The sequence below is a fragment of the Sabethes cyaneus genome, chromosome 2, assembly GCF_943734655.1.
Source record: "Sabethes cyaneus chromosome 2, idSabCyanKW18_F2, whole genome shotgun sequence".
Classification (NCBI taxonomy): domain Eukaryota; kingdom Metazoa; phylum Arthropoda; class Insecta; order Diptera; family Culicidae; genus Sabethes; species Sabethes cyaneus.
In genome coordinates, this window is record NC_071354.1 from 110315552 (window position 1) to 110335807 (window position 20256).

General features: G+C 37.3%; 1 protein-coding gene across 2 annotated transcripts in view; it reads right to left on the bottom strand.

The window, feature by feature from the left end:
- The window catches only part of LOC128733817 (uncharacterized), a 59918-nt gene extending 40924 nt beyond the window's left edge, over window positions 1-18994 (bottom strand). For both annotated transcript variants that reach the window (XM_053827627.1, XM_053827626.1), the window contains exon 1: window positions 18705-18994. In XM_053827627.1, coding sequence (XP_053683602.1) covers window positions 18705-18777 — 73 coding nt within the window. In that variant the 5' untranslated portion in view covers window positions 18778-18994. The remainder of the gene's footprint in view (window positions 1-18704) is intronic.
- Between the last annotated feature and the right edge of the window lie 1262 nt (window positions 18995-20256).

The window sequence follows — 20256 nt, forward strand, 5'->3', positions numbered from 1 at the left end:
GAAAGGCCTTTCTGAATGAAAAATTCCTATTCCGGATACTGAAAGGCCGTTTTCTTCTAATTTCATAAAAGAAAATAATTTTCAATTAAATTTCCATTTCTATGAAAAATAAAGAAATGTTTGACATTCATCTTATATACATACTTCATATACGCGTATATGTAAGGTTGAATCAGCAAAATATGGCGTCATACTGCGAAATAGTTTCAAAAACGAAATCGTTCTCTACAGCTCTATCTAGCAGGTTAGATAAAGCGTAGAGTATATGGAGAGCTCTACCAAACACAAAACGAAGGTGTATACACTTGAGAGTTTTTTGTAGTAGAGACTAGAGAACTTTCCCATAGAGTTACTGTAGAGCTCTACCAGTGAGCTCTACAGGGTGTATAAACTACTCTACCTAACTCTACGTGAGATTTTTCTCCAGCTCTACCTGAAAAACTCTATAGTGGACACTTGGCTTAAGACTGTTCGAAAATCGTTGTGGGTTGACAAAATCTCCACATTAGCCTTTTGTTGCTTTTGCTTGCCTTGTTATTAACACCAGCAATCAAAACACTGGTGGAAAAAAATTTCATACCGATCAAATCAACCATTCGTTTGGAGATAAGGTGGACTTGTGATCCACAATATAATAAAGCGCAACAAGAATGAGCCTTGCCTCGATGATCGACGATGTTCACCATTTCCGTTAAAAGCATGACTGTCCGCTTAGCATTGGACTTGGCGATTGAAGAAGTTGTTGCTACGGCATCGCTAGTATTAATTTCTGCACTAAATGCTATTATTTGAGAACGATCAAATTGTGGCCTACCGGTAACTGATGGATTTGAATTCTGATATCTCGATGATCTCGACACGCTATCATCATGCAGCTGCGTGTGATGACGCTGTCGACATTTTTGGCATCTACGATCTGAAGGATAATCCTTTATACGATACTCTTTCCGGAGGCAGTTGAAGCACATGCCTAATTCACGCACCTTCTCAACACGTTGCGATAAATTCATGCCTCTGAAGATGTCACAATGAAAGTTTTTATGAGCACCTTTACAAAAAATCACGCAACTCGCTAACACCGTCTCACAGTGGGGAATCGCTGGCCAGCAGCCAAAAAATGAAAGTTCATTTCGACTCTCCGTTGTATTTTTCCTGTGATTCTATACTATTGAAGTGTTCAAATCCAAAATTTTAGTTCAATATGATAAAATTTGAATTTGCTATGAATCTTGAAAGTATGCTATCTCAGCATGTTTTAGCATTTTTTTGAAAAATAACCCAATATTTTAAAACATGCTAGAGGTCTAATGGTAGCTCGGATTTCAACGGCGTCTAAGGAAAAGTTCTTCAAAAAATAGTGCTGAATAAAGCCCATTAATTGAGAATGCAGTAATTTTATCATAGAATGCCACAATTTTAATTTTCATTAAAAAAGTACCATATTTTCGCGTAAAACACGCTTAAAAGTTTTGAAGCCAAGGTTCGCCACTATTGACACTACCGGTAAAAGTTAGCGTAAAATATGAGCTTTCAAATGGATATAGTCTCATTTAGCGCAGAGTAGCGCAGAGCACAAATGTTACGCTTGTAAGGCTACTATATCAGAATTCAACAATATAGACAAAATGCAAAATGCAAAGTAAACGGTGGATATCTTAATTATGGGACACCTCCTTTACATTGTTGGACAGGCTGTTTCGAATGTATGGTCCATATTGCATATTGACCAGATTTTAGAGGCTGGAGGAAATCTCGAGGATACAGCGATAGTAATGACGGAAATTCAGCTCGAAGATCTTATGCCAATCCTGGTATTCGTTCTGAAATCACGGGTATTGATATGAAATTAATTAAAAGGTTGAGAAATTTTCTTATAGCAAGTTCTTGAACACATTATTTCAGAAAAATTCGAAACTTATTGTATGTATACCAAAAACCTTTACGTCAGGGTATAGTCCTCATATAATACGTCCACTGCAATGCAAAGAATTTGAATTCGCGGTCATAAATGAATCTAGACAACTATATTGCTGATAGGACGAATGACAGAAGAAGCACAAAAATAAGTTTTTTTGTTTAATTATAGTCACTTTAACAACTCGGGTCATTCGTGACTTCTGCGGGGTTGGGAATTGAACCACGGTCGTCAGTGTGAGAGGCGTGAATGCTAGCCACTGCACCGGTATTGACCCTCACGAAAATAAGGTTATTGCCTTATAAGACAATATTTTACATGCAAAAATAAGTGTGAAAATACAAATCGTGATAGAATTATTCGTCTTCTTATTTCTCCGGATAAAGCTTATAGCTTCTTCGAAACGGAAAAATGTAATTAGAAAAATCTTTCTGAGAACGGTATATTACTATTGAAGACGAAACGTGAAACTAGTGATTCTGCAGAACGAGAAGAAGAAGAAAAAGAAGAAGATGGAGATAAAGAAGATTAAGAAAACTAATAAGGGGAAAAGTTTTGATTTTTGATTAATATTAACTTATATGAATTTTGTGTTGATTATTGAACTCATACTTGCTTTGAAATGTTTTATATAATGTTTTATCCTATTAAAATCCATCTGCAATGGTTTTCCAAATGACCCTCATTTCTTATACGTCATTATACTTAAAAAATACTTGAAAAATAGTTGAAAATTCTCCTTAACACAAAATATATACGTTCTAATGCAAAATAAACCTGAAATTTGGGCTCAGCACCCCAAAATTACTTAAGAACCACATATTATCCTTGATTTAAAGAGATTTTTTTGCTTGGCCAGCGTTTGTATGGAGTCGCCCCACTGTGCGTCTGTTGCTGCGAACGTTTTCGTGGTTACTCTCGGGGAAAATGCTGATTTCTGTGCCAGCTTGGAACTACTTGGCAACTGAACTACCTCTTCGTAATTTGCTAGTACGTTGCACTGTTTTTTCAGGAACGTGATTGTGCCATTGTAGCTTGGCAACTCACTCTTCACAATTGTTCCTTCCCATTGTTTTCGCGTGTTTCGATCCATGCTAGCCGAAATTAAATGAACCACCATTAGCTTGGAGATGCCTGTCAGCTCATGAAGTTCCGGAGTTTTTCTATGTGCTTTGTACAAGTATCGAGTAGTTGACGCAGCTCTCGATGTGATTCGGTTGACATCTTTTTCATCGTTAGCAGACCTTTGATGTGATTATCAATTATCACTCGTGGATACTCAAAGCGTTCGTTTAGTATCTAGCTTTACATCTGCTTTATAAATAATTATAGTAATCTAATAGACAACAATTCGCTAAAAGCTAGTCTAGAACTGTAAATACTAATTTAAATAAACATGACTAAACTTTTTTTTTTGAAACGATGGTTCTACAATTGATGAAGGGACGGTAGGGGAAAGAAATGAAAATTTTTTGGTGAAGGAGGGGAAGAGCGGAAAGGAAAGGGGGAGGGGGGTATTGGTAGCTATGCTTGACAAGTAGTCATTTTGACTCCTACCTTTTGTCCAATGCTGGTAGGTGCATGAGTCGAACCAAGCTGTAATCTGATATTACAACCGGATTCGAACCCACAACACCCGCCAGGGCATGTGGTTCGCTGGTACTTGTACCTTTGAACCATAGAGGCGCTGGACAAAGGAGACCGCAAAATCCACTTCTCAAGAATAGCGACGCGTGTTGGTTGGGTTATCGACACATATTGTGCCGCTTCCTGCATCAATTGCAGATTACCACCGAGCGAGAAGTTTTAATCTAACTACTATTTACTTTCAGGACGACGAGTACAGTAGCATACAGTACAGTAGCAGTAGCATACAGTAGCATTGGATAAAAGGTAGGAGTCAAAATGACTACTTGTCAAGCATAGCTACCAATACCCCCCCCCCCCCTTCCTTTCCGCTCTTCCCCTCCTTCGCCAAAAAATTTTCATTTCTTTCCCCTACCGTCCCTTCATCAATTGTAGAACCATCGTTTCAAAAAAAAAAAAATATTAATATATATGTATGACCGCATTTCAAGGTCAAGACTAAAAACTTGAGATTAGTCTATTACATAGGAACGGGGCCTTCCCTCGAAAACCCGCGCCAAGAAACGCGGCTAACATACGCTGACAGACGAACAACGTCACGTGCAGTACCTTGCAAGTCGTAAGGGCCGGCACAGTGTCGTCGTCCTGAAAGTAAATAGTAGTTAGATTAAAACTTCTCGCTCGGTGGTAATCTGCAATTGATGCAGCAAGCGGCACAATATGTGTCGATAACCCAACCAACATGCGTCGCTATTCTTGAGAAGTGGATTTTGCGGTCTCCTTTTGTCCAGCGCCTCTATGGTTCAAAGGTACAAGTACCAGTGAACCACATGCCCTGGCGGGTGTTGTGGGTTCGAATCCGGTTGTAATCTCAGATTACAGCTTGGTTCGACTCATGCACCTACCAGCATTGGACAAAAGGTAGGAGTCAAAATGACTACTTGTCAAGCATAGCTACCAATACCCCCCTTCCTTTCCGCTCTTCCCCTCCTTCACCAAAAAATTTTCATTTCTTTCCCCTACCGTCCCTTCATCAATTGTAGAACCATCGTTTCAAAAAAAAAAAAAAAAATATTAATATATGTATGACCGCATTTCAAGGTCAAGACTAAAAACTTGAGATTAGTCTATGACTAAACTATTAAAAAAAATCTACCAAGCGTGTGCATAATTGTTTTCATTAACCGTTTTGGTATCAAGTATTCCTGCAGCAGCTCCTACAAGTGACTTGTCCAAATGATATAGCTTGGTAGCGTCACTATCATTGGACTGAGACATGATGTCGAGAAAGGTAGCCTTGAATTTTGTTCAATTCTCGTAAAGTCGTCGGGTTGAAATAGTCATCCGCAAAACCATATGACGGATAGCCTAGACTATTGTTTTTGTTCGGATAGTTAAATCGGGACAAAGAATCCAGCGATCACTTTTGTCTGAGTAGCTCAAAGCTAAAATAAACTTAACCTAAATTAACATGGTGCAACTTACATCAGTCTTTTCCTCTCTCACTAAAGAATCTATAACGGGCGAATGTGCAGCAAATCTACGGATAAGTTTCAAGGTAAGTATTTTTATACATATATTTTTCCTTCCAGCTTTTTCACGTAAGCAGGGTGTCGACTCAAATCCAAAAATAAAATTCCCTGACTGTCCCTGATGCTTCAAATATTTTTCCCTGACCCTCAAAACTCGAATGTCAAGCTTATTTGGGCGATTTCTGGCTTAAGTTTTTAACCCTGGCTTATGCGAGCTGCTGAAAACTAAAGCTAGATTTCTTCATGATTTAAGAACACATATCAAAGATTTTTAACCTATTTCTTACCAGCGTTTCTGTTACGATTCACGTTCGGAGGTGACCGATATGAATGTATTAAAACACGACCCGTACATTAAACAAATTAAAACTTAACTTTATTGGACAATAACGAGGTACAATTGTGCGAGTCTCATTTTCGCGATAAAACGGAACAGGAACGTCCTGTTGTCAGCACTGGCGAGCATCAACTGATGACAGCTGTCACTGTGACCAGAGAGCTTGGCCGTAACGATGTTAGGAATGTCGACGTCTCCGACAATAACGATGTAGGGATGTCCACGTCTCCAACAGTTTCGAAAACGCCCTCTTCTAATGAGTCTAGGGACAGTTATGTTTGAGGTATCAACTTGAATCCAAAGAAACAAAGATTGAGAAATAATCTAATCGATCTGTTTTTGCACAAAGCTTAGATGTTACATACAACAAAATTACAGCCGTGTAAACATAACAAATCTTGCTAATTTTCAGTCAGCTCAAACTAGTAACTTTGCCGCTGGAAGGTGGACACATGTCTGCGGGTTTTCAGTTAAACTAAAACAAAACTTTCCTGGAAGTTTCAGCTTGTTATCTTTGCTGCAAAAAGTATGGGGTTAAGGAGATGATTCCTCAAAGATTTTTAGTACAAAAATGTGCGTTTTGCTGGCTTCGAGGTACGGAAAAACTTTAGCTAGATATATTGTTAGAAAATGTCCAAATGGCAAATATCAACTACAGCTTAATCAACGTATAGTCACAATCATAAATTCGATGATACTAGGAACGAATTGAATCGCCCAGTTAGCTTCGAGGTACGATGCTGATCTAACAAGCCAGTTGTGTTCGAATCTCGGCTAGCTGGTTTTTGTTAGATAGAATCAGTAGGATGGTTGCACTGACCCCGTAATTTTCCTGTACTCTAACAGCCGGCTGCGAAGTCTGTCGATAAAGAAGGATAATGTCTAGTGACGGTTAATGCTCAAGACTTTGCTTTGCTTTGCTAGGGACGAATTCTATGACAGGTTCGAAAGGATTTATGGGGTGCGCACGACTTGAAAATTCAAGACTCTAGCTGCCAGATCGATCCTGTTTAACGGTCAATACTTTTTGGAAGTCACAATATACAGTCTTTTCTTAGCGACTTTGACCACTATCTCGTCGTAAGATCCACGCAGACCCACTCCACGTTGCAGCGGAGTACACCAGAAAGCTTGATCAACGAATCGCAGAACAGCATGACGAAAGGGAATAAGACGTAAGTAGGCTGTGGAGGATCCACCATGGCGCCAACAACTACGAGGGAAGTGATAGGCACGACGTGGGGAAGACAATCACCCTTATTCTGCGAGTCACGTGACTCAATACGACAATCGTCACTCGCCGTGACTCGCCACGGCGAGTCGAATTGAGTGCTGTCACCTAGGTGACAACCGTGTCACCTAGGTAACAACCCCGTGCCACCTAAGTGACAAACCGTGCAACCTAGGTGACAAAGCCAGTCACCTAGGTGACAAAGTGAGTCACCTAGGTGACAATTGTCACCTCATTCGCGATGACTCCAAATTAGTTACGTCACTCGCCTCGCAGAATAAGGGTGAGTGTAACAGCTTGTTTGATGTCGAATGCCAGAAAATGACAGATGAGAAGAACCAGGCCAAGAGTCGCATGCTCACTGCGGATCACGTCAGAACAGAGAAACATGTAAGCTTTCTGCGTAGTACGTAACCAGCTGAACCAGTCCCGAAGGTTGCCAACTCGCATAAACGCAAATTCTACAGAACTTTAATGCTCCCGGTAACCCTTAACGGACATGAATCATGGACACTGAAGGAAGATGATCAATGCTTGGGGCTTCTGAGTGTAAAATTCTGCAATTGGTGAAAACGCTGTGGATCGCGTGTAAATAACAGTCTGTATCCCGGTTTGTGCTCTTGATGTCTGCACCGTAAAGTGCTTGAGGCCTACCATTGCCGATTTCGAGCACTACAGCGAGTGAAGTCTGTACGGCGCAAAACAAATAAGAAATTTACGGCAAACTGAAAGATAATCGAATCGCCACTAGACATGTAACAAGTTTTAATTCAACCGATCAATCTGCGTATATTTTACACGAAAATTGATTTGATTCCAAAGTTGATCAACAATATTGCCGGGTAAACAAAATTTCCCTGATTGAATTTCGAAATTCCCTGATATTCCCTGATTTCCCTGATCCAAAAATGAATTCCCTGATATTCCCTGATTTTCCAGGTTTTTCCAGGAAATCGACACCCTGGTAAGTCCAATTTTACGTTTATTACAGTCAGGTTAGCTTCACTTTTATGTAGTGGTTCAATAAATCGCACGTAGGTGCACCGCTGCGCAGATATCGCAGTTAAACCTCAGCTTGATGCCTATTACAGTTCAATTTGCGCCTCCCAATGACTCTTTTTAATCTGACTCTTCCAATTTAATCGTACTTCAATTAATCTCACACGTTTTCCTTTGCACTTCTTAAAAACTCTTTATTTTTCCAATCTTAACTTTTACTCGCTTTCTACTATAATTATAATTATGTTTTTGTTTATATTTCGTTGACACTTGATCGATCGGTTCCGCTGTTGGCTTGACGATTACTCGCTCACTCCGAGTGTTGTAGTGTCGCCGGAACAGTGTTTCCTCAGTAGGCCATTCGAGCAGAGGTGGCATAAACCGCAGCGCAAACCAAAAGACACACATTCTTAAACAACACAACACTCGCCATGCGGTGTGTGTTCGCCCACAAATTCCCTTCAGTGTCTTTTTTGCTAAACACGCTCTTTCGTGTTTTACGCGCACCAGGAAAAGGCAGTCGCAAACGCAGAGTGATAAATTTGCTGCGTGCTTTACCACACCAAGAGCCGCACTCTGCGCGGCTGGATTGTACACCCTGCGCTGGGTCAGTTGAAGTGGTGTGATTGAAAAAACCCGAATTAATCCACCTAGCGGCATGACCTAGCCTTTCTACTGCCACAATTATCACTATTTAATTTTTCAGGAACATCTATAATTAACTTGACTATATTTTTAATTATGCGTTCCGTATTCCTCAAAATCCTTATTTGCCAGTAAAATTCCGTACATTCCTTTAGTTTTACCGTGAACACGCGGAAAGAAAACGTGCGATGTATTGGGGAAATGTCAAAAATGTGTTCAAATATTACGAACACGTCCGCCATTATGGCTCGTAAAAAGCTGGATAGGAAATTTGAAATTAACCCTATAACGGGTCTACAGACGGCCTTAACTTTCGGGCTTCAGAGCCATATACGAAACTTGTTTTGAATTGACAAAATGAATCATGTGTTCAGAGCAAATTTTTTGATATTTTGATATTAATACCATGCGTTCAAAAGTTAGCATCTTTGAAAAACAAGAGTTCAGAAAAATTATTATTATACTTCGCTTTTGAAGAAAAAGGATATCGACAACAAAATGATTAGTCTCAAAATTTTACTATTAGTTTGCTTGGCTTCAATTTTGCAATATATCTGAATTAGAAAAAATAACTAAATAGAGCATTAGATACGAAAAAGAGAAATTGAACTTTTTCTTAGCTGGCGCTCCTTCAGATAATTATTTTTGCATGAAAATCAAAACTTAAGCTTCTTTTGAATGTACTTTCATGAAAAGAAAGTCATTAGCTTGATCGCATCGTTTTTACAATGTTAGAGGTTAGGAAAACAAAATGAGGTCGAAAAATAGTGCAAAAGCTGCGCCATTAACATGCTTGAGAATGGGAAATATGATCGATATGATTCCCAGTGCTTGTCTTTTTTTGATTTATTTATTAAAACCAGTGGCGACTCGTGGGGGTTTAGCTTACCTGTTCAACCAGCGAAAAATACAAATTAATACGCAACTTTTTTTATTATCGCATTTCTACATTTTAATCATGAAACAAACATTAGGGGTTTTCACCGTAGCGCTTGCCATGTTGCGTAAACGGTGTATTTCGTGTATATACTGCCGCAATTCGCATTGCAGTTCCAGTTTCTATGGAGATGGAACTGTTATGCGAGTAGCGGCAGCATAAGTATGCAATACTCCGTATTCGCAACATAGCAAGCGCTACGTGAATATCCCTATTTATTTAAATAGCAACGGAATATGACGGTTTACTTTACCAGCAAACTGGTCTCTGAATTTTAATTACAAACCGAAAACTTTTGGTTCAATTTACCTATTGAACGAAATTCAAGAATTACCACCTTACTGCGATGCGCGCACATCACACGCACCACAAGCAATATGCGTAAGTTGTTCAATGCTAAAAATGAACGAGTTAATGAGAAAATTTTGCGAATAATGCATGCCAAATCGCCAACCGCGCTCTATTTTCAAATCCCCTTCGTACCAACACATTATTCCTGGTGTTAATCTCTAAAGTAACGTTCAAACGTCGTGTTGAACGTTTTGTTCATTAGCTTCCTAACTAAATAAAATATGGAATCAAAGCGCGTGCCATAGGGATATGTGGTAGTAAGTTGTTCAATGCTGAAGATGAACGAGACAATAAATCGCTATGTAAGCACAAATCGATCTCTTGTACTCTCATGGAACTGGCATATGGAAAGCTTGTGAAGATTTGGTGCAAAGTTTTGTCTATCCTTTTCACTCTTTAACAAACCTTTGCACAGACTTCACAAATAGAACAAACTTGGGAAGGTGGCAGCACCGTTTCGCGCACATAGCGAAAGCGCCCGCGCTTTCGAGTAAATCGCTATGTGCGCGAAACGGTGCTGCCACCTTCCCAAGTTTGTTCTATTTGTGAAGTCTGTGCACAGGTTTGTTAAAGAGTGAAAAGGATAGACAAAACTTCCATATGGCAGTTCCATGAGAGTACAAGAGATCGATTTGTGCTTACATAGCGAAAAGCTGTGTCACATTCTCTTTTTATCTCCTTCGTACCAACACATTGTTCCTGGTACTAATTCAGTATCAAGAATCAATACCAGAGGAATAATGCGTTGGTATGCTTGTGCATTGAGATCTCGAAAGAAACGTTCAAATGTCATGTTGAACTGTTTGCTCATCAGCTTCGTAACTAAACTAAATTCGTATTGCTTTGCACATGCGTCGGTGCAAACAAAATTTGGTCGGGCTGAATTTTGTTTGCCTGTCCTATGAACAGGTTGAACATGCGGACGAGTCGCCACTGATTAAAACATGATACATGACATAAGACATCTGTCCTTTAAAATGTCACTAACGAAAATAAATCTTACAAAATTACTACCGTGCAACGTGTTCTTCCAATTTTTCATATAACATTTCTAAGCTCTAGTATCTATTGATTGAAAAGAGCATCTATTGATGCGCAGAATTTGTTTGGAATTGTTATAAATTTATTTGGAAAAATCGACTCACTAGTATTTTTAATCCTATACGCTACTATACCTACATGCTTAAATTAACTGCTTTTCTTCGCTTTTTGCTTTTCTTGTACAATTGTGAGTAACAGCAAGTGAACATAATGACAATTGAAATCTGAAATCAAAGAAAAGAAAAAGCTTTTCAATTGAATCCCACTATTTAAAAATCTATTTGCAACAGATACGTAGTTCGCCTACGACGTGCAGGTTTCATCAGTGTCTTATTTCAAAGTGTATACGTATCTGTCGCGAATAAATATTAAATAGTGAAATTTAGTCGGTAAAAGTTTTTTCTTTTCTTTAATTTCAAATTTCGTATTCCACTAAGAGGCTTCAAAAACTTCAGACAATTGACATGTTTCTCACTTTTCTTGAATTTCAATGCAAAATTTAAAAATTTGCAAATTGTCATCACATACACACACACACACATACATACATACATACATACATACATACATACATACATACATACATACATACATACATACATACATACATACATACATACACACATACATACATCACACACATTGCATACAATCAAAATTTGTTTTGATTTCACACGTTTTAACGGTTTAATATACGGTGCTTAAGTGTTAAAGTTTAAATAACTTTTGAATGAACCGTCCGATTTTAAATAACTCGGTTTCGCTTGATAGATCTCAGTAGTAATTTTCAAATAATAATAAAATGTGTGATGTTTTTCATTGAATTAATGCTTATATGTTACAAAAATATGTAATACTATTTTTTCACATTTCTTTATGTAACTTTCAAACTACAAGTCCAATCGTCATGAAATTTGGAAGTTAAGGGTTTGCAAGGCTCCTCTTTCATATGCAATTTTGTTCAAATCGGTTAAGGGACCTATGAGATAATGAAGTCCCATATTTTTCGTATTTTTATACATAACTTTTGAACTAAAAGTCTGATCAGTATGAAATTCAATAGCGAAATCGGTCCAGCCATCTCCGAGAAAAGTGAGTGAGATTAAAAGCGTCACATACACACACACACACACACACACACACACACACACACACACACACACACACACACACACACACACACACACACACACACACACACACACACACACACACACACACACACACACACACACACACACACACACACACACACACACACACACACACACACACACACACACACACACACACACACACACACACACACACACACACACACACACACACACACACACACACACACACACACACACACACACACACACACACACACACACACACACACACACACACACACACACACACACACACACACACACACACACACACACACACACACACACACACACACACACACACATACACAGAAAATGCTCAGTTTTCGAAACTGAGTCGAATGGTATATGACATTCGGCCCGCAGGACCTTCTTTGCATTTCCGGTTTTCCAAGTGATTTCTATACCTTTATACTATATAGGGTACGGGAGGGTATTCCCATCACGCTACTAATTTCGGCATACGTTACCTTTTTTGGCTACACTTTCCCAAATAAAAACTTTGCCGCTATATAACAATACTGAAACGAATGTAGCACTCATAGGCTTTAATGTGTTATAACTATTTTCATAAAAATGTAAGTAGTTTGCTTAATTTTATTCAATAAACATCAAAACCACTGTTTTTCCACTAGCACGTAACCAAGCTGAAAAAACTAGCAGCAATCGCTTACGCGTATCCGCTCTTGATGATGGTTTGGAAAACACACAATTATGATCACGTTTACTTATTCTAGAAACTAAACAGCTGTGAATATGCTATCACAGAACAATTCTACTTCTTTTTATCACGGAAGAACACAAAAATTCCCCTCTGATATGTAAATATAAATCAATTTTCATTCACTAGCCGTTAGCAGCATTTTGTTTTTAATTCCAGCGTATGGTGCGTTACTTACACTACTACCAATATATGTGCTGACATATCCGGTATTTGAGTGACAACTGGCGCTAGTGTATATGACCGATTCAGTGATACACTAGCGCCAGCAGCAAGCTGTTGTCACTACAAAACTAATTATCTTCAATGAGCCCGGAATGCAGGCAATAACGAGGAGTTATTTTTCGGTCTCCCTTTTCTTGTCTCTTTTGATCTGTTTTTGAAAAGCATTTAATCGCTGTGCTAGCTATTTCGGCCTGTCAGATTTAAAAAACACAGACACCACTGTAGAAAATGGGCTCAATTTAGCCGCAGCGACTTTATCATTTCTCGCGACTATAACTCAAATTCAATAGCGTTTTATTAAGACCAAAATACAGGCTGATATTCAGTAAATATTATTCTATCAACTGGTATAAAAATCTTGTCTCGAATAAATATAGTTTCAACGTAGTTCCTGAATATTGTTCAGGCTACCGCTTAATGGGCTGGAAATACCCACCCGTACCCTATTTATATAGTAGAAAGGCAAAACATTTTTTCTGTTGCGTCGCCTGATCCGTACTAACTTAGCATAGACCATATTAGTTGTTCAGTGCAGCGTGTATTTTCACTTTTAAAAGGGCAGAAAATTTGTAAATACAAAACAATTTTTTGCATTAATTCCGCACAGAGTGTGGCAAAGGGCAGCACCAAGTGCTGTTTGGATGATCACTCACTGGGCGATTTTCACCGAGTGCTGTCGATCGCTCCCACTCCGCTTTCGCTCGTACGCTGTGTGCATATTAGCTGTAGAGGTGTGTTGCCGAATCGCTCTGTGCGACAAGGCATAATATTGGCACATTGGGCGCATAGTGTGAGCGAATGACAGCCCTGCATTCGAGAGAACACCACCTTGAAGACATCCACAAACTTTTTGCTTCCAAATGCTTACTTGCCGTAACGACGAAAAAAGCAATCGGTTACTAAGCATTTGTTCTATCCGCTTTGTGATCATTGAAGGCCCATTATGATGACGAGCAGCCTCCAAAATGGAAGGGAAGATACGTTATTAAACGCGCATATATTCGTTAAGCCTGAAATTAAAGAAAACTTTTTCCAAACTTTTCGCGACAGATACGTATCTCGCCTACGGCTATGAGGCCTGCAAGTTGTAGACGATATCATATACGTATCTGTTGCAAATAAATATTAATAGAGGAATTTAATTTGGAAAAAGTTTCCTTTTCTTTAATTTCAGGTTTCGTATTGTGCTAACTGTAGGACTACGTCTTACCGCAGGGTGTCAGTAACTTATTTGCACCGGACGGATAGCTCTTGTCGGACTTTTTAAACACAAAAGGGTTGCAATCGTTGATTAATGATATTTAGTCAACTTCTAAAGCATTTATATTAGATTTTTTCATATCGAAAAAGGATCTCGTTTTTGGCACGGTTTCGATTTTGGCAACATAGGCGACACGCATTTGTTGCCAAATTCGAAATCCTTCCTTACTGTATATAGTTTCCTTGTGTCTGACACTAACGCTAGATCCAAGCAAGCTGTTAAATAAAAAAAATTCTAGACTCCACCACGCGTAGTGAAGGTAACAATGAAATCGGCAATTCGATGGGTTGCCACACAATGCGATACTGATTCCAGCAAATTTTCATAACCAGTCTAATATTTTATCAAGGACACATTCAAAATTTGATGATAAAAACAGCCAGAATTAATCAAAATATAGTTTAAGTGGAATTTTGTTGTTCCATGATTTTGACGTAAAGTTTATTTACGAACGCGATCTGAAATATCGCAATATAAAGTAAAATAAATATTGAACTCCTCAAATTCAGGTTCTTGAAAAATGTAGTAGAAGTAGCTTTAGACATTCTCTGTAAAGTATTTTATTTAAAGTATTTCAAAAGTATTCTAATTTTTTCACGGGACCGGGTTGCAAAAAAGTCGTCGAAATCTCCAATATCCAAAGATTTTGTATTGCATTGATTCGATTTCAAACAAATAGCTAATCTCAGAGTTTGTGCGATTTACTAAAACAAAGGATGTTTTTGCAGTTGTGGTCTAACGAGTGGCAGTGGATTAGAAAGCGAATGTCTGCCCGGTATAATACAATCACTATTTTCTGCAATCATACTTTTGAAGACACCGAATTAAAATTTTATCTCGGTTCTAAAATTGAGTACTTCCCTCGATCAGCACGCTCTTTACAATTGGTAGATTTTTACCCTTTTATCTACAGTCAACCAAAAAAGTATTCGGACAGCAGCGCATAAAATTTTCCTTTGGTAATTTTGCACAGTATTTTTGCAAAGAATGGTAACACATATTTTTTAAAACAATGTTTAACTAAAGCATATTTAGATGCACAACAAAAATTCGGGAAAAAGCTTTCCGTTTTGAAGATAGGGTACATATAGTTTGAATTGCTCAAAAATGCAGCCAAAAAAGTATTCGGACAGTTAACTATTAGTTGAAACAAATGTCCTTTCTCACTCAACTACTACCTTGTAGGACCATTTACATTCTTGATGACCTGTTTTAATCTGTTTGGGATAAAATTAACAATTTTTCAAATATCCCTCTGTGAATTGCTGACCATTTTTTTACAAGAGCTCGGTTTAAGTCATTGTGATAAGAAATCGAATGATTTCTCATTTAGAAATGAAATTATCCAAAAATATGTTCAAAAGGGCTCAAATCTAGACTGAATACTGATCTTTCGATAGCTCTAGGACAATTGTATGGTGCCTACCGCTTACAATTATCGACAGTATGTTTAGATTCAACATCCCGGTACAATATGTATGTACCACACAATTACAATTTTGCTTTAATTTCACCTAAAATTGTTCAGATAGTTGAGTTTACATTTAGTTCTCTCCATAAATATATATCTTTGCTGCCTCTGAGCTTTCCATACACCCCAACAAGGTATGACATCAACAACCCTTATGCAAGAATAACTAAAAGAGAAGGGTTACAAGAGAAAAATCACTCGTCAGCAAGTAAACAAGCAATGCGGTTAGTGTCATACCTTGCTGGGGCCCGTGGAAAGCTCCGAGGTAGCAAAGATATATATTTATGGATAGAACTAAGTGTAAACTCAATTATCTGAACAATTTTAGGTGAAATTAAAGCAAAATTGTAATTGTGTGGTACATACATATTGTACCGGGATGTTGAATCTAAACATACTGTCGATAATTGTAAGCGGTAGGCACCATACAATTGTCCTAGCGCTATCGCAACATCAGTATTCAGTCTAGATTTGAACCCTTTTGGACATCTTTATAGATAATTAAATTTCATTTCTAAATGAGAAATCATTCGATTTCTTATCACAATGACTTAAACCGAGCTCTTGTAAAAAATGGTCAGCAATTCACAGAGGGATATTTGAAAAATTGTTAATTTTATCCCAAAAAGATTAAAACCGGTCATCAAGAATGTAAATGATCCTACGAGGTAGTAGTTGAGCGAGAAAGGCATTTGTTTCAAGTAATAGTTAACTGTCCGAATACTTTTTTGGCTGCATTTTTGAGCAATTCAAACTATATGCACCCTATCTTCAAAACGGAAAGCTTTTCCCCGAATTTTTGTTGTGCATCTAAATATGCTTTAGTTAAACATTGTTTTAAAAAATATGTGTTACCATTCTTTGCAAAAATACTGTGCAAAATTACTAAAAGAAAATTTTATGCGCTGCTGTCCGAATACTTTTTTGGTTGACTGTAAGCCCCGTTTGCTTCGTTTGTAGATTACCCGTGTTTTAATTAATGGAAGGTTGCCAATTTTAAAGCTGTTTCACTAATAAATTTTACGTGCTGTAGAATTGTAAACCATATTACATTTTCAAAGGTTTTAGTATCGTGGCTAGCCACGACGGGTCAACCTAGTTCGTTAAGATTAGGGCACTTCAGCCACAGACGGTTAAGGACGATGCTTTCTGCGAGTTCATTCGCGTTGTTTGTTTTGAGATTTATGCACTGCACACGTCTGTATTATAGTTACTATATATATAGTTCGGCGGATAGAAAACCAGGCGAATTGGCATCCCTGATTTATGAAATTAAATTTGAAATTATGGTGAAATGTGCAGGTTTTTACAAAAAATAATCACTGGCGGGTGTTGAAAATGACTAGTTCTATGAAAATAAAGTGTGTTTTTTTAACACTACTCCTGCATTTTGGATTTTGAAAAGCTTTTGGCTCCGCTTTTGACGTTTATTTGGCTCCCGATTTTCTATCCGCCGAACTATATATATAGTAACTATAGTCTGTATTTGTTACATTTCTCAAAGCAATCAAGCGAGAAACATGATCTGATATGAGGTTTGTCATAATCTATACCTACAGATCGCGACAAAATATTTGTCACTAACAAGTAGTGAATGTGAATCAGTTGACTCCTATATATACGGTTTTATGAACCATCGACTCTGGAAGCATTTCTAGGTCCGCGGCATGGCATGGCAACCCTAAAGTAGGTTCTAGGCAGAGGGGTGGTGTGGCTGTCAAACTCCCTACATCGTCCATGTCACACTCATTGGTTTTGGTACTTACTTACTAGTTGATTCATTTTAGAACAACTAAAACTAAGCAGAAAGCAGTTATAATTTAACTATTATTAGCTGTTATTTTCGATATATAGGCAACTTCCAAATTGTCACCATCCAAGGATGTTTAGTTCGAAAATTTTTGACAAATTTAACACCACTGGTACCCCGGCGGAAGTGGTCATTTACGGAAATATCCGAAACTATGTCAATATAGGTATCAGACTTCAGGGTTTTCAACTCTCGTAAATTTTTGATTGACATCCATAGTGGTATAGTTTCCGTCATGTTTGAATAAGGCCATAAAGGTAGTGCATTACTGGCAAAATTTCTAGAACTGATTTCACTGAAATGGCCATATCTCGATGGTTTCTCGAAAGATCCCCGTACTCTTTTTAGCAATCGACTGGAAATAAAAACTAGTTTTGGGATAAAATATGAATATTAATGAATTTCTGTGACAGAAAAAGATACAAGCGATGAAAATAATGTTTTTGGCATACTCCCGGACAACCCGGAATATCTCCGGTGCCCACTGACTGCTGCAAATCTTGAAATATTTTAGAAAAACTAAAAAAAGAATTCGTCGAATGCAATTGGTTCTATCCTAAAATGTCTAATTGTGTAATGGCCGTTTGAATTGCGTCAAAATTTTGCCTGTGCGGTCATTTTGTCTAACTCCTGTATAATCCTTGAATTGGTATATTTTATGATTTCTATTAAGAGTCCGGTACTAAGAGAAACAATTTTTGAGTCGTGATTCATATCAGTTTCTCATTTAGCTTCTAAAATGGTTCATTAGTGATGCAAGTATGTGTATCCTATTTTTATTGGAAAATAGTCTTCTAAATTACAAAATTGGGGGACTTCCGCTTACTGTAATGTAAGTTACGAGATATACTTTAATGTACGGGTGTCGGGATACTTTTTTTTAGCGATTATAAACTTTTCTTAATAAGAACATTTTTGTACTTCCGGGATTTAGGTACAGCTGTCTAACAGATGTCATATTTAGTTCTCTGATTTTGACAATGCGAAAATTGAAATTTCTTTTTTTGGTCAAAGGTTGAATTTAGCTTAATACATATCTATAGTATTACAGGTAAATACGATTCACTGTTTCTGTTTCTTTGTATTAAAAGTGAAACTGGACATTATAAAAAAAATATTTAGAGTAACTACCTACTCAAACATAAATGTGAAGTGAATGTAATAGGTGAAGAATTGCAATAGTTGTATAGCTCAAGTTTTGTAACTATGCATCACAATATTTAATAACAAAATTTACGAATGCTTAGAGTGACAGATTATCCGTGAATCATTAATTAATTATTCTTTTTTGTTATGTTTATAAGTATCAAAAAATGCTATACACACAATTTAAGGTTACATGTTGAAAATATTACACACTTGTATACCTCTTGGTTCGTTTGACAAAAAATCAGGAAAACTGTTTCCATTAATTATATTAGTTTTTTTCACAGCAAATTATGAGCAAACAATAATTATGAATAACTTCAAATTATAAAACTTACCAAAATGTCTAGGCACAGGCACTGCTTTACATTCGGGAATAATGAGTGCAACTAGGATCAATAAATCATTCATTTTCACTGCTTTTACGTACGTTGAATTTTCAACATTTTGTAGGACGCGAAGTCAAATAAAATTTTCCAAAACACTTTCTGTTCATCTCTATTCTTTTAAACCAAGTTTATTGGTTCATTAGCAAATTGGCTTTGCAGCATTTATAATCTCAATTTCATAATATTTCATCCAATAAATATTGCGAATATAGAAAAACTTTATTACGACCAACAACCAAGCCACCGACACAAATGAAAAATCAAAATTGCCAAAAACAGCAATAATTTTAATTTAACACGAAACAGCTGTCACCACTAGAAACACTTAAAGTTCAGAGATACGCGGAAGTGCAACCAAAGCCCTATAAATGTAAAGTCTATTTGTCGTTTTCGTTTTTGCCGTTTTTGCGGTGTATATAGTACATACACCCAAGAGTGCACCCGTGTAGCTTTTTTGAACCAAAACTGTTCGTTTTCGATTTTTGTGCTCAACTGTCGACTAACATTTGAAAGGGGTGGATATAAGCCAACTGTCAAACAGAACGAATGAGAGTTCATTTTCCTATGCTGCTCCAGCAAAAAATAACTCTCGCTCGTTCTGTTTGACAGTTGGCTTATCCGTCCCTTTCAAATGTTGGTCGACAACTATTGAGCTTGCTGACGTTTACCGTATACGCACACATCGACGCTCGTTTTGTTGTTGCTGTTGTTAGATTTTAAATTGATTTTACACGTTTGTTTTTGTTTTCCCCCAGCTATACCCCGGTAAAAAATATACGTTTGAATGAAAAACGATAAGTTTTTGTAGCCTTTTGCACTGGGCTTAGCAAGCTCTATTCTATATATATTGATTCTACACTGAAACAAAGATCATGGTAACTGTTACCATATTAAGGGGTAAAATTAAAAATGATGCAACAGTGAATTTTTGCAGAAAAGCATCCATGCTTGACTAGACCATGGTTCCCGTTGTTTTTACCATGCTTTTACCTACATGACGGTATGGTAATTCTGAGTATCCCATAGTATTATAATGGTATATTTTACCATGATTTTTTTTATATTGAATGGTAATAACAACCATGAGTATGGTAATTTTAAACATTGTTGTGAACCTGAAATACCATTCAAAGGTAATATATTTAGGAAATAATTAATTTTCTAATAAAAGAAAGGATAGCGATTTATTTCAGAGTAGTTTATTTTAAATATTGTTTTTATATAATTGATTACAAAAAATATCTTTTAATTCTGATATAATTCTTATTCTCTACATTATACAGATGAATAGGTGGCCCATCGTATGAGTCAATTTTAGTCAAACTGAATTTATTGTATTTACCAACTACTTTGAATGATGCTAAGTGATGTGTGTACTCTGAAACCTGCCACTGCTGACACGCTACATATAATACATTATTAGCAATCAGTATATCTATAATTTCAAATAGCTCTACTTTCTGAAAATCCATTGACGACCTTGTGAGGAAATGGCCAACTT